This window comes from Lithobates pipiens, unplaced genomic scaffold (genome assembly GCF_037356315.1).
Source record: "Lithobates pipiens isolate NorthernLeopardFrog02 unplaced genomic scaffold, aLitPip1_a1.2 Scaffold_23, whole genome shotgun sequence".
Lineage (NCBI taxonomy): Eukaryota > Metazoa > Chordata > Amphibia > Anura > Ranidae > Lithobates > Lithobates pipiens.
The window spans coordinates 215,451,660-215,464,874 of NW_027507785.1; the positions used below are offsets into that span (position 1 = coordinate 215,451,660).

General features: G+C 44.8%; 1 protein-coding gene across 1 annotated transcript in view; it reads left to right on the forward strand.

Annotated features, from left to right (window-relative positions):
* The window catches only part of TDRD5 (tudor domain containing 5), a 521,267-nt gene that overhangs the window by 221,213 nt on the left and 286,839 nt on the right, over nucleotides 1–13,215 (forward strand). Inside the window, exons 8-9 of the mRNA XM_077452843.1 lie at nucleotides 5,483–5,595; nucleotides 12,301–12,509. Coding sequence (XP_077308969.1) covers nucleotides 5,483–5,595; nucleotides 12,301–12,509 — 322 coding nt within the window. The remainder of the gene's footprint in view (nucleotides 1–5,482; nucleotides 5,596–12,300; nucleotides 12,510–13,215) is intronic.

Genomic DNA, 13,215 nt, shown 5'->3' on the forward strand with positions numbered 1-13,215 from the left:
ATCTTTGTGCCTGTTGGTGAGTCTCTTTGAAGAAACATTCCTTCAGACCACTTTGCAAGTGGCTGAAGGGAGGCCTGGAACAGTCTCAACATTGTCCGATGCTCTAATCAACTTGTGGATAGTTTTTGGCTTCCACAAGTCAGCTTCACTCCATGTAGCCCCAGCTCCTTAATAAACTTGAAAGTGTCCAAGTAATACCAAGGAGTGTCCCAGTTGTAGGGGATGGAGTTGTCCTATTTGTCCCATCCAAGGGACCTCCAAAGAGGCAGGAGGAAAAAACCGGACATGGAGTTACCACCAGAGTCTACAGTTCTGTCCACCAAAGTTCTGCAGATGCAGTTACAGGCAAAGAACACCTTCAGTAGAGTGGAGATGTCAGGCACGCCCTTACCGCCCTTGAGGGGTTCCTTGAACATAATCGCCTGCTCTGTCCATTTTGGAGCTCCAGATGAAGTGAAGCCTGGGCGAGATACTGCAACACGGAGGATCTCGTAGCAGAGTACCAGTGTTTTACCTTCGATGGTGAGTTCTCGGAGGCTCCAAAGTCCAAACTTTTGTCGCATTTTAGTCAGTCTTTCTTCCCAGGGCTTCAGGGCTGCGCCCTCCACTCCAGACGCTGATGACGTCTGCTTTGATGCTGAAGGGCATGGGTGCAGAAGAAGGCAGGAACCACTTTCGGAAGAGCGTGACTTCCGACTTCCTGCAGTTGACCTTTGCCCCTCAAGCTTGGCCGAAGTCCTCACAGGTGTGTCGATGGAGCGCCGGTCGGCACAGAACACTGTCACATCATCCATGTAGAGTGAGCACTTGACCTCCTTTCTGTCCGGTCCTGGTGCTGTGATCTCTGGGTTCCGTCTGATGCTTCGGGCGAAGAGCTCTATACAACAGACAAAAAGCAGAGGTGAGAGAGGGCAGCCTTGTCTGACCCCAGACAACACTGGAAAGGGGTCAGTTTTCCAACTGTTCACAAACACCACACTAAAGATGTCATTATACATTACATTTACATACGAACAAAACATTTCCCCAAGACCAAACCTGCGCAGAGCGCTGCACATAGACTCATGGGAGACACGGTCAAAGGCCTTCTCCTGGTCAAGACTGACCAGGGCCACGTGCACACGGCGGCCGTGAATGCACTGGATTGTGTCCCGGACAAGCGCAAGGCTGTCCGCAACTTCCAAGTGACATAGAGCATATGTTTTTTAGTAAGGTCCAAGAGGTGGCGCTCATATTCTCGATGACTATGTAGCCATGAGGTCCGGGTAGCCGGATCAGGATTCACAGCATGTGCTACTTCTGCAGCTACCATCTAGATCCCCAGTGCACTGCTGGATGATGTTTCCCAAAATGCCAGTAATGGACATAAAGGTGCCTCGTAGCACCCAGGCAGTTGAGGACCCAACAGTGCCCCGATTAATGTGCCAATAATCCGCAATGTTCTTTCTGCAGTCATTCTGTACCATCTCATCCTCCAATCAATTTGAGTTCAGCCGCCAGACAAAGGGGCTTGAGTTTGTCAGGAGTAGGAGATCCACATAAAGGGGGGGTGGCCTGATCAGACACCCCTCGGGGAAGGTAGAAAGCCGACTACGCAATAGGGGGCACTTCAACAGTAGAGAATACCGTATCTATACATGACATAGTTTGGAAGGAATCAGAGTGGCAAGAAAAATGTCTCTCCTCTGGGTGCTTCCACAGCTCAGTAACACCATACACCTGGGTCCAGTCAATAAATGAGGGGTAGGCACCATCCCCACCACCAAGCAGTCCATGGCAGGATAAAGCACAGCATTAAAGTCCCCAATATGGAGAGGGGGGCCCGGGATTCTAGACAGCAGCATCAGGGATAAATTGGAAAGTAGGTCTAAGGAAAATGGGGGAGGAACATATATGTTCACTAGTGTAAATACTACGGAGATAAGTCGGATAGTAATTATAATGAATCTCCCCCCATGGCCCGTCTTAATCCACAGGATTTCAGCCAGGAGAGATTTTTCTAGCAGGATAGAAACCCCACGGGAGTGGTTGGTATGTGTAGCGTGGTACTGTGTAGCCAGCCAAGGGAGTTTAAGGGACCGCAGTTTAGCATTGGTGAGGTGAGTCTCTTGAAGACAAGACAATATGTGGCTTATATTTTTTAATGAAGGATATTACCAAGGACCGCTTTAGAGGTGAGTTCAAACCCCCGACATTCCAAGAGATCAGTTTTAGCACATTAGCCATATTCAGTCATATACAGCCTAACAACATAAGGATCATGGGAGGATGCAATACAACATATAACACTGCACGAGAGAGACACCGGAATAAATGTACTGTAGCAACAGAAATGAATCTGCAATATGAGCATAAATAACAGCAACAGAAAAAACCTCCAGTCCCAATAACTAAAACGTGAGAGAGGCCAAAAAAGAAAAAGGGAATAAAAACTGTAATCCCTTTCCCCCCACCCTGTTCAACCATCCCAAACATAGTGAGCTTTGGTTCCCTAAACAAGAAAACAAAAACCTGTGGCCTTGCCACCTACTGGAGTGGGGGAGGTAGTGGGTCCAGAGAGGCTCTCTATAAGGGTGAAGGTTCCATCCGGCAGGATATAACAGTAACCTGTAAAAGAAGGCACAAACAGGGGTAGTCCTATAAGTCAAGGCAGAGGTTACCCACAAATTAGGACAGTTGTTATAGACTACAATGGCTTCTGACAGTTCTGTCACAGGGGTAACATATAGCAGGAAAGAAGGGATTGGTGTAGTTTTCAGGTCATCTGTAGATCTGTAGCAATGGAGTGTAGGAGGCAAATGGAAGGATAGGGTGACCCACAGGTGCTCAAGCTTGCTTCAGGAGAGTTGAGTAGTGAGGCAGAGAGGAAGAAAAAAAAAACCCATGTGCAGAGTACAGCATCAGTTGCGGCGTTGTCTAGGTTGTTTCCCAAAATTTAGCGTATATCCAGGCCGTAGCATCCTTTGGACAAGTGCAGAAGTGAGCTTTATTCTCATGGATGATGCGCAATTTAGCAGAGAAGAGCATTGCATATGGCAGGCCCTCAGTGCAGAGGCAATCGTTCACCGCAGCAAAGGATATGCACTGGTGTTGAACTTCAGCTGAGAAATATGGATATATGGAGATATTATTACCATTAAACTTGAGTGGGCCATTTTCTTTAGCAAGGCACAGGATGGAGACTTTGTCTTGAAAATTGAGGATTTTTGCAATCTGGGATCTTGGAGGGGGCCCGAGGAGGACTTTGGGGGGGGGGGGGGGATGTGCAATATGCATGCTCAATCAGGAAGGCATGGGACAACACCTCCATCTCAAAGAACATCTTACAGGCAGGAGTGAAGAAAACTTTCAGGGCGGGCCGCTTCTGAACGCTCAGGGAACCCCACAAAGTGGAGATTGTTCCTGCAAGAGCGGTTCTCTAAATCCTCCATTTTGGCTTTGAGGGACACCAGCTCATCAGTAGCCGTACGCACAGTGGCAGCTAAGGGTTGTACTGTGTCCTCCATGGAGCTGATACGTTCTTCCGGCTCCCCCCGCTTGCTACCAAAAGGTTTTGCACATCTTGCTTCAATAGGGAAAATAAATATGGATGCTTTCCATCTGAACTGTAAGGGAGGCCTTGCCGTCTTTTATAGCTAGCAGGATTTCAGCCAGAGTGGGCTCCTCTGAGGAAGGGCCTGGATATTTACCGTCTCTTGAGCATGTAGGGTAGTCTAATTAAGTTAGGAGGTCATCCTGAGTGTGGAACACAGCAGGCTGAGTCACTCATCCCTGATGTGGAGAGCAGTGCTGAGATAGGAGAGGGCTGCAGCATGGATTTAGGCTTGGCTGAGAGATTGGCACCATCTTGCCTGCGGTATTTTGACAGTTGTTCTGCTGCTGACTGGGGCGCAGGTGGCCCGTATTTATAAACCATCATGCCTGCCTCAAGAGCCCGCCATCTTTAGGAAGGATTTGATGCCTTTTGGGAAATGATTGGACACAGGATGTCTGTGTAGAGCCAGAGCTACAGATCTAAGCAGCCACACTCATGGACTCCAAGCCACGCTACTGACTGCCCCCTTAATAGATTAGATGCTGTTGAGACATGCACCCCCTTTTCCTGCCGTCTGCACCTGCTTAATGCTCCCTCCTCTGTTGGCCCTGATCAGCTCTGTGGCTGTGACTAGAGCGAGTGAGAGAGTGCACTGCATATGTGTGGCTCACAGAGTGGTTCCTGTAGTGCTAGGGGCTCTCTTTCTGACAGCTGCCCCATCATAGAAGACAGGATGGTGCCATGAAAAGCATTTGCAGTTTTCCCTCAAGCTCTTGTCAAGTTAAGAGCTATACCTTATTTCCACATCTAACCCCTCCCATTGGCTTCATTCTGTGCCAGATACAAGATGGTAGAACCTAATTTTGGGGTTACTGGAGACAGACCAGAGCAGAATTATTGCTCATATATTATGCATTATAGTTATTAATAAGTTGAATAGTTCTTATTTGTTTTTCTGTAGGGACCCATTCACACCAGGGCAGTTTGTTGTGCGTTTCACGTATGTGCATTATGTTAAGGCCCCAATTGATTGAATGGGTTAGAAATTTCACCACAGTAGATCGAAAATTACAGCGTGCCTGTGCATTTTGGAGGTACCTGGCACCTCAGTGCACCAATGCAAGTTCCACATAAATGTGCCCTAAAGATTGGAGAGGGTTGCTTTAAACACAACAGGGTTAAGATTCACTTAACTTTAACAAGGATTCAAACATCGAATCCAGTAAGAAAATGTGTCAATCTTGGGTGAAGGTTGCGTGAATCCTGAGTAAAAAACATTTATAAAAATACACCCCTATATAAACATAAAATTAACAGCAGCTATGTTAGTTTTATGATAGTTTTCTCTTAATATATGTAATTGTTTTGTTTCTTGTTTAATAATCATATTAGTCGTAGAAACAAATCTAAACCTATTTGGTAGCACTTCTTATTCACAAGTCGGTGTATAAATTCATCTACAACTACAGGGTTGAATTAAATTTTTACTGGAACCAGGGAATCTGTTCACTGGTGTTATGAAGACTAAGGATAAGCTCCCGCGTGTTCGCACACCCCACATGCAGAGCCCGCCAGGAAGTCGGCACTGTACTGCGCAGCGTTAATCACAGGCAGTGAGACAACGTCCCAATGCGTGGCTGCAGAGAATGGGAAATGTCTCGCTGCCTGTGATCAGCGTAGTACTGACTTCCTGGTGGGCTCTGCACGTGGGGCGTGCGAACGTGCCGGAGCTCATCCTTAATGAAGACACAAAGGTCTGTGTGGTATTTCTAGTAGCTTTTGAATTGATAGGATGATCGGATGTTGCTCATGCTTCTTCCTGCTTTGTGTCAGAACGACAGGCTGTGCATACTTTTCTGTTAGCAGAGTTTGCATTTGTCTTTGCTTAATATTTAAATATTGTCTATACATGTCTTGCTTATCTTTTTTTTTATTTTTTTTTCTAAGGCAAGGTATCGCTGCTTGTTAATGAAATTTCCGGATGGAATTCAGCAGCAGAAACATCTGAGCTTATAAAGCCACTGGTGATCAAAATTCCCCCAGCTGCAGGAATCGGAATGGTAGTGTTTGGGTTGCGTGTCAGCATTGTGATGTTGTAACTTCTGTAAAGTACCCAGCTGTGTTTGTCATAATTGTAATTGCAGATAAGAACAGAAGATCCCGGGAGCCGCACATTAGAATAAGACCTGCTGTGTGCAGACAAGTGGCAGTCTCAGCCTGGACCCCAGCCAGGCCACGCCCCCAATGCATTTTACTCCACCCACTGGAGCTTACTCATAGGGATGGCCCATCATCATGAGTAAGCTCCAGATTTTATTGGGGGAATGCTGGTCACTGATTGGTAGCTTATTTGCACATCTGAGGGGACTGTGCTGATAGTCAATGTGCTGATTATCAGCTCAGACTCCCCCCCTCTGACAGGGAGAGCAGCCGATTTACCGGAACTTCCTGGTTCAAGCTGTGATCAGCTGTAATTGGTCACAGCTGATCGCATGGTAAGCTGTGGCTTCTTATCACGATCGAAGATGAGGGGTGTCAGACTGACATGCCACACTCCCGATCGCCATGCTATTTGCCCCGGCAGGGGCGTGCCGGCATGTTATCCTGCTGGACGTCATATGATGCCCAGTCAGGATAACACAACCACTTCCTGGCCGTCATTCTGCATACGGCGGGCATGAAGTGGTTAAAGCCTTTGTGCATGAGTTATCTGCCTTTGTTTGGAAGGCAGGGCAAAGATATGAAAAAGTCTGGTATGCTGAAAAACAGGGAATGTTTCTAAAATAAAAAAATGCGCAATCAACCTATTAGTTGTTAATAGAGGCCTTTGCAGAGTAGATATTAAAGTGATACTAAATGCACACTGTTTAATTTACATTATCCCTTCTCTTTCTGTATGTGGATGATAGCACTGTATTTATATCTATATATATATAAAAAATCGAATTACCTTTTTTCATAATTGATATACAGCTGTCACATAGAAATGTTTTTACAATAACAGAACATTGTAGTGAGTTGCCACTTCCCTATGTATTGACACTCTGTATTGAAAGAAAGAATTAGCCCCTAAATCGGGCTTTACATGGCCGCAATACTACAAAAGTGTAATTAAAAAATGTGTGTTTTATTAAAATTGGGTAAAAAAAATCGATCACTTGATTGATAAAAAACACATGGACGATTAACAAAAACACATTTCTTGCAGTTGAATATTATTGTACATAAGGTCTGAGTAGTTACTCTCCAATGGCCAAGAAAAATCTTCTGTATCCAATGCGTTTCAGGTTCAAGCCCTTTGGTCAGGGGTCTAGCCTCCGTTTCAACCTATGATGCAGTATCCATTTCCCCCACATACTTTGCGTGTTGAATTGCTAGCAGAAACGTAATTGATCAAGGAATGATCTCCCATTATAGGCCAGGTCAGGCCTTTTTACACTCCTTCATATAAAAGGAGAGAGTGTAATGGATATGTATCCCTCGGTCCTTGTCTTCTGGGGATCCAGGAGGGCTGACAGCACTCTCCACGGAAATTTACACTGCATCCTCCGTGGGGCATCGTAGGTTGAAAACGGAGGCTAGATCAGACCTCCAACCATGCCATCCACTGTCCATGGCGACTGTATCTGAATATTTGTACGTTTGAGTGCTGCACCATTTACTATATGCTGAACATAGATTCTCCTGTATAAATACCCCTGACGAAAGGGCTTGAAACGTGTCGTGTCAGGATCATGTTTTTTTTGCAGAATACAAAAAACAAATCCGTCAGTCTGCATCCTTGGTCTAGGTCAGTGTTTCAGAAAGTTTTGAAGCCAGAGGCAGCCAGTGAGCTAGAATTTTCAGAATGAGGTTACAAATAGCAGCAATAGTATATATAAGCCTTGATGGGCAGTTATTACATCATATTGTAACTATTTTTGAGTACTGTTGCTGCGTTTTCTGCTTACAACCTGCTTTGCACTTGTGGCATTCAGAAATAAATGTAAAAAGATTTCACTAAGGCCTAAGAAGGTAAAATTAGGCAGTTGAGCCTCCATTTTACTGCCCACCAGGGCGTGCAGTTGCATAGGGTTGTATACATGTCACTGCAGTGATGCTGTGCTTCGCTTGCAGCAAAAATGAATCCTCATGACGCAGTGGGTGGGCTCTAGTGCCAAAGATTGCAGCGTGCCAGTGCAGCATTTACTGGATTAAATCAGTGTGGATGCCACAATGCCTCCTTAGCACCTGTAATGCCCTCTGAAAAGCAATTCAATGCAGTTTACTCTTCAGAGGGTACTGCGCATGTGAATAAGCCCTTAGGCACAAATTCATTTTATAGACTTTTTTTGGGGTGGTTATACTGCCCCCTACAGGATTTAGGCACTGGCAAACAAATTTGGATTAGCTCAATATGACCCTTCATTCCTACATGTTTTTTGTCATTACCCAGGAAGATACAATCTTTGCTCTGCTCAGGAAAGCTTACCCTTTTTAGCTAGCTATTTTTATCCAGATTGCGTTGTTTTTTTTGTTTTTTTTAACAAACTACAAGCTACTTGGGCTAATCTCTATACACAGCCACCTGGATTGATGTTTCCCTAGTGCTAGCTTTGGAGGCTGTAACTGGATTCCTGGATGAGTCATTAGTGTGCATTCAGTTCATAAAAACGACACATATATCAAACTTGTGGTTCAACTCAAATGTTCAATAATTCTCCCTTAATGGTCAATCCAAACAGGGAAAAACTCTGCCACAGTTCTTTAGGTATATGGTATATATTGCCCCTCTGACTGATCCATCCTATTCCAGGAAGCTGTCAGTCCGGACTGACAGCTTCCTGGAATAGAATGGATCAGTCATGGCGTAGCTCCCTTCCCTAGTTCTAGTAATCTGTAATCTCACATAGCACTGAAAGACATTCATCTCCGATATTTTTGCTTTAGCTCCTGGTACTTCTGGTTCACCTATAATCTCTGCTTTGAACTTCTCCTGATTCTGAACACCTGGTGTCTATGATGTGGATGGAACCCTGTATTTGGAGCCAGCAAGAGTGAACTATAAGGCTTGTGAAACCAGATGAGTCTGGTAAGAGTAATACCAAAGGGGGATCTTTTCACTTTTACATATCCCCCGGCGTGGCTTGTGTGTATGTCATTGCACATGTGGAGGTGTATTCCTGGCAGAGGGGCAATATATACCATATACCTAAAGAACTGTGGCAGAGTTTTTGCATGATTATATATAAATGTTATATTTGGAATAGAGGATTGCACTTTATTATTACCCATTGTAAACGCAGTATTACGCGCTGTTTTTCTATTGGTGGATTGATCTATCTTTCGATGCATTGATTCATTTTATAGATTTTTTTTTTATGACATTTGTGTGGGTTTTAAGTTTAAATTCCTTTTAAAACAGCTGCTAAATAGAAGTATACTAAAACATTCCACAGCCACCAGTAAACAAGCACAAAATTTAGTGTTAGCGCCTGTATTTGTTCAGTTAACGGGGCTGTGGTTATCTGCAACAAAATTAAGACCAGAGCACTTTTTGCGATTCGGCACTGCATCGCTTTAACTGACAATTGCGCGGTCGTGCGACGTGGCTCGCAAACAAAATTGCTGTCCCTTTTTCCCCCTACAAATAGAGCTTTCTTTTGGTGGTATTTGGTCACCCCTGCGGTTTTTATTTTTTGCGCTATAAACAAAAATAGAGCGACAATTTTTGTAAAAAACACATTTTTTACTTTTTGTTATAATAAATATCCCCCAAAAATAGATTAATTTTTTTTTTCCCTCAGTTTAGGCCAATACATATTCTTCTACATATTTTTTCAATATAAATTGCAATAAGCGATTATTGATAGGTTTGCACAAAAGTTATAGCGTTTACAAAATAGGGGATAGTTTTATGGCATTTTTATTAATATTTTTTTTTTACTAGTAATGGCGGCGACCAGCGATTTTTATTGTGACTGCGACATTATGGCGGACACATCTGACATTTTTGACAGTTTTTTGGGACCATTGTCATTTATACAGCAATCACTGCTATACAAATGCAGTGATTCCTGTGTAAATGACACTGGCATTGAAGCGGTTAAGCAGTGGGTGGCAGTGTAGTGGTTAAGTGTTCCTAGGGGCGTGTTACTAACTGTTGGGGGCTGGGCTTTCTTTTAGTGAACACTGATCTCTGCTCCAATCACATGGAGCAGAGATCAGCGTCACTTGTTGCTAGGCAGAACTGGGAGATGCTGTTTACAATGGCATCTCCTAGTTCAGCCCCCCGCTGAGACGATCGCGGGTATGCCCGCAGTGATCGAGTCCGTGGGACCCGCGACCGGACTCAAGGGAGTCCCGACCGGCGCCCGATCGCTGCAAGACCACGCTTGCGATGGCAGGGCGGCAAATTTAAAGGTACGTACAGGTATGCCCTTTGCCTGCCCGTGCCATTCTGCCGACGTACATCGGCGTGCGCCTGATCTGGAAGTGGTTAAATACTGGGCTCTACATTGTGGCCATTTTCATACCTGGGTTTACTGTGTTCCTTAGCCGCACAGCATCTTTTGTTTTCAGAGCTTTGACACAGCCCAGGTGTGCTTCTGTCTCTGATGACTGACTTTGTGACTAGGCCATATGGGTCAAGCTCATAGACCTGCCTTGTTACTGGGGCCACTAAGCTTGAATTAAGATCCCTGCTTCCCATAAAATTACCCCAGAAGGTAAAAGGTGGTTAGCTGATGTCATCCATTGGAAAGGATACTGCATGCACTCCTTTTTCTGCCATTCAGCGTAGAAGAAATACCTTCCTGCCTTTGCACCTGACTGCAGGTGATTTAAGGAACCATTTTTGGTTTGCCTTTGCTACCTACCCTCTGTAAGTTGGCTACCCCCAGCTGCATTAATCTCTGCTGGTATTTGCTGCCAGGTTCATAATTGTTAAAGGCCTTGCCTTGTTTGCTGAGCTATGTTGCCCCTGCTTAGGAGTGCAAGCTTTCCGACCCTAGACGCATGAGAAATGGTCCCACTGCCCTGAGTTCTTCAAGCTCATGATCCAGTAACAGTTATGGTGCTTCCTGTAATGCATCCTCTTAAGGGCTTTAAACTGACCCCCCAAAAGTTTGCTCTCTGAGTCTGATATTCTCTTGGTCTTCCTCAGCTTCATCAGGAGCCTTGGCCTTTATTCAGTTTTTTTCTTTTCTTTTGGAGACAGCTAGAACGCTGACAAGCCGTTCACTCCTCTCAAATAGCAAGCAGCCTTGTACCTGTTTGCGGAGGACATTTAAAAAAAAGTTGGCTGCCTTCTGCTGTGGACTTGGCAATACCCTGTCATAAATTCTTCACTATTCCCGTTAAGCTTGCATCTACTGTATGTTTAAGGACCCTGTCAACAAGCAATTGGAGGCCCTTTCTAAACTTTTTCTTTCTGGCAGGCCCTGCTTTGCAACTGGCTTTAGCCATGACACTAGTCTGCCACTCTAGCTGACTGGGTTAAGTGCATCAGAAGAGTTCTGGTTAATATACGTGCTGATCGCTGAGTGTTTGGATCTTATGCCTTGAACTACTGCATGACGGGTTGTTAGAAATCTTTTGTCTCATTTCCTGTAAGAGTCTCCTTTTAATGAACATGAGGAGGGCTCTCTGGTTAAAGTGTTGGGCTGTTGAACCAGCTAAAACCTCCATTGCATGCCCCTGGAGGGATCACATTTCTTTGGTGTTACGTGTGTGTGGTGGCATCTGACCCAGCAGAAGTTGTCTAGAAGGCTTAACTTTCCTCCGAGGCAAGAAGAGTCCCTCCTGGCTTCAACCTCCAAAACCCAGGTTAACCCTGGCTCCCTGCCTAGTGGGTAAACCCAGGACTACCCTGTCCCCCATATCCTCAGATGAAAACCATCTTCATCAGGGAGCAATCCCATTTTTATATGGACAGCCAGCATCTCAGATGCTTGGGTACAGGAGGTGGTTTCCAGGGACATTACAAGCTAGGATTCTGCTCTCCGCACCCTCCCCTATTCATGTCTGCCAACCTACCCATCTTACTGTACAGATTAGTAGACCTACAAGTAGTCCTCATGGGTCTTCTGGAAGCAGGGGTCATTGCACCAGTACCTGTGGCAGAACAATTGCAGGGGTTCTACTTCAACCTATTCATAGTTCCCGTTCCCAAACAAAGAAGAAATCCAAAAATCTGTATGAAATTTACCAGGTCAGTCAATAGCTTCTTTCCATCAGGAGACTTTCTGGGTTATGTGACATCAATAATGAATACTTGCAGGTCCCCAGGTTTTCCACTGCATTTGTGATTCCTTCAATTTGCAGTGTTTCTCCTGCACTTCAGTTTGTTGCCCTACTATTGTTCATCAAGGCGTTGGCCCCTGTGCTAGTCTATTTGTGCTTCCAGGGCATTCCAATTGTGGGATATCTGGACAACTTCCTGTTGAGGGACCAGTTGTTGCAGGTTCTGGCCGTCATTTTAGCTTGAACAGTCCAAACTTTGCAAAAGTTTTTTCCCTGGGGAAAAAAATTAAAACTCTCTTTTTAGACTCTGACTCTGCAATCTATGATCATTCCCCCACCATGCCGGCCTACATTTTTTTTGTTTGCCAGTGTTCAGATCATCCTGCAGGCGGAAGTATAACCCAACAGTCTCTAAATTCCTGTGTCCCTAAATGAACTCCAAGATATAGATTTTACTGTAAAAAAAAAAAACTTTTTTTTTTTTTTTTTTACATCTAGAAATTATTGTGCATATTTTTTGATCTGTTCGTTTTCTCTTTCAGTGGATACAGGAGTTTAAGCTTTCTGACAAGGAACAAGAAATCCCACCTGATGCTGTGAGAAAGCAGAAGCTTCACTGTTTACCATACATGAAACGTGGCTTTATTATTGGGGTCTTTGTAGAGAATGTGACTTCTCCCAATGAGTTCTATATTCGTTGCTACAGCAAAGACACATCTCAGAAGCTGGAGGACATGATGATAGAGATGAGGTGTGAAATTACTTTGGACTTCATTTACTTGATCTATAATTTTAAACTCCAATTGCCAGATAAGTTAAAATCTTTTGGGCACACACCTATTTCAAATTAATTTGCCGTGTCATGCTAAATGTTTGACTACTTTTGAACTGCAGACACCTAGGTGTGCCTACAGTAGGTGTTCATCTTCAGTATTTTTTCCTGGATTTGGGGAGATGCATTATATAAAGAACAGACATCTGCCCAAGTTGATAATTACCCCCCACCCCCGCCCTTCCCTCTAGTCAGAAGTTCAGTAGCTGAGGCTTAGTAATCTTTTAGGCTCTGGTTTTGTCTAGTTGAATGTTGGCGAGGGCAGGATTTACTATAAAATTAAAGAGGAGGTCCAGCACCCCACAAATAATTCAAAGTCAGCAGCTACAAATACTGCAGCTGCTGACTTTTTTTTATATGTGGGCACTTGCCTGTCCAGGGAGTCTGCAATGTTTGCACTCCAGCCGATCTTTGGATCGACTGTCGGGTGCATCTGCTGACACTCCTGGTAAGGGATCTCGGCCTTGAAGCCTTTTGGCTTCACAGCTGGTTCCCTACAGCACATGTGCCAAGCGTGCTGCACTTTCTGATTGGTCCGGCGGGGGAGGACATAGGAGGGGGCCGCACTTCCTAGAGACCGGGCCATGGCCCCGTCTCCTGGAAGTGGGGAACGGTATTTGTTAAA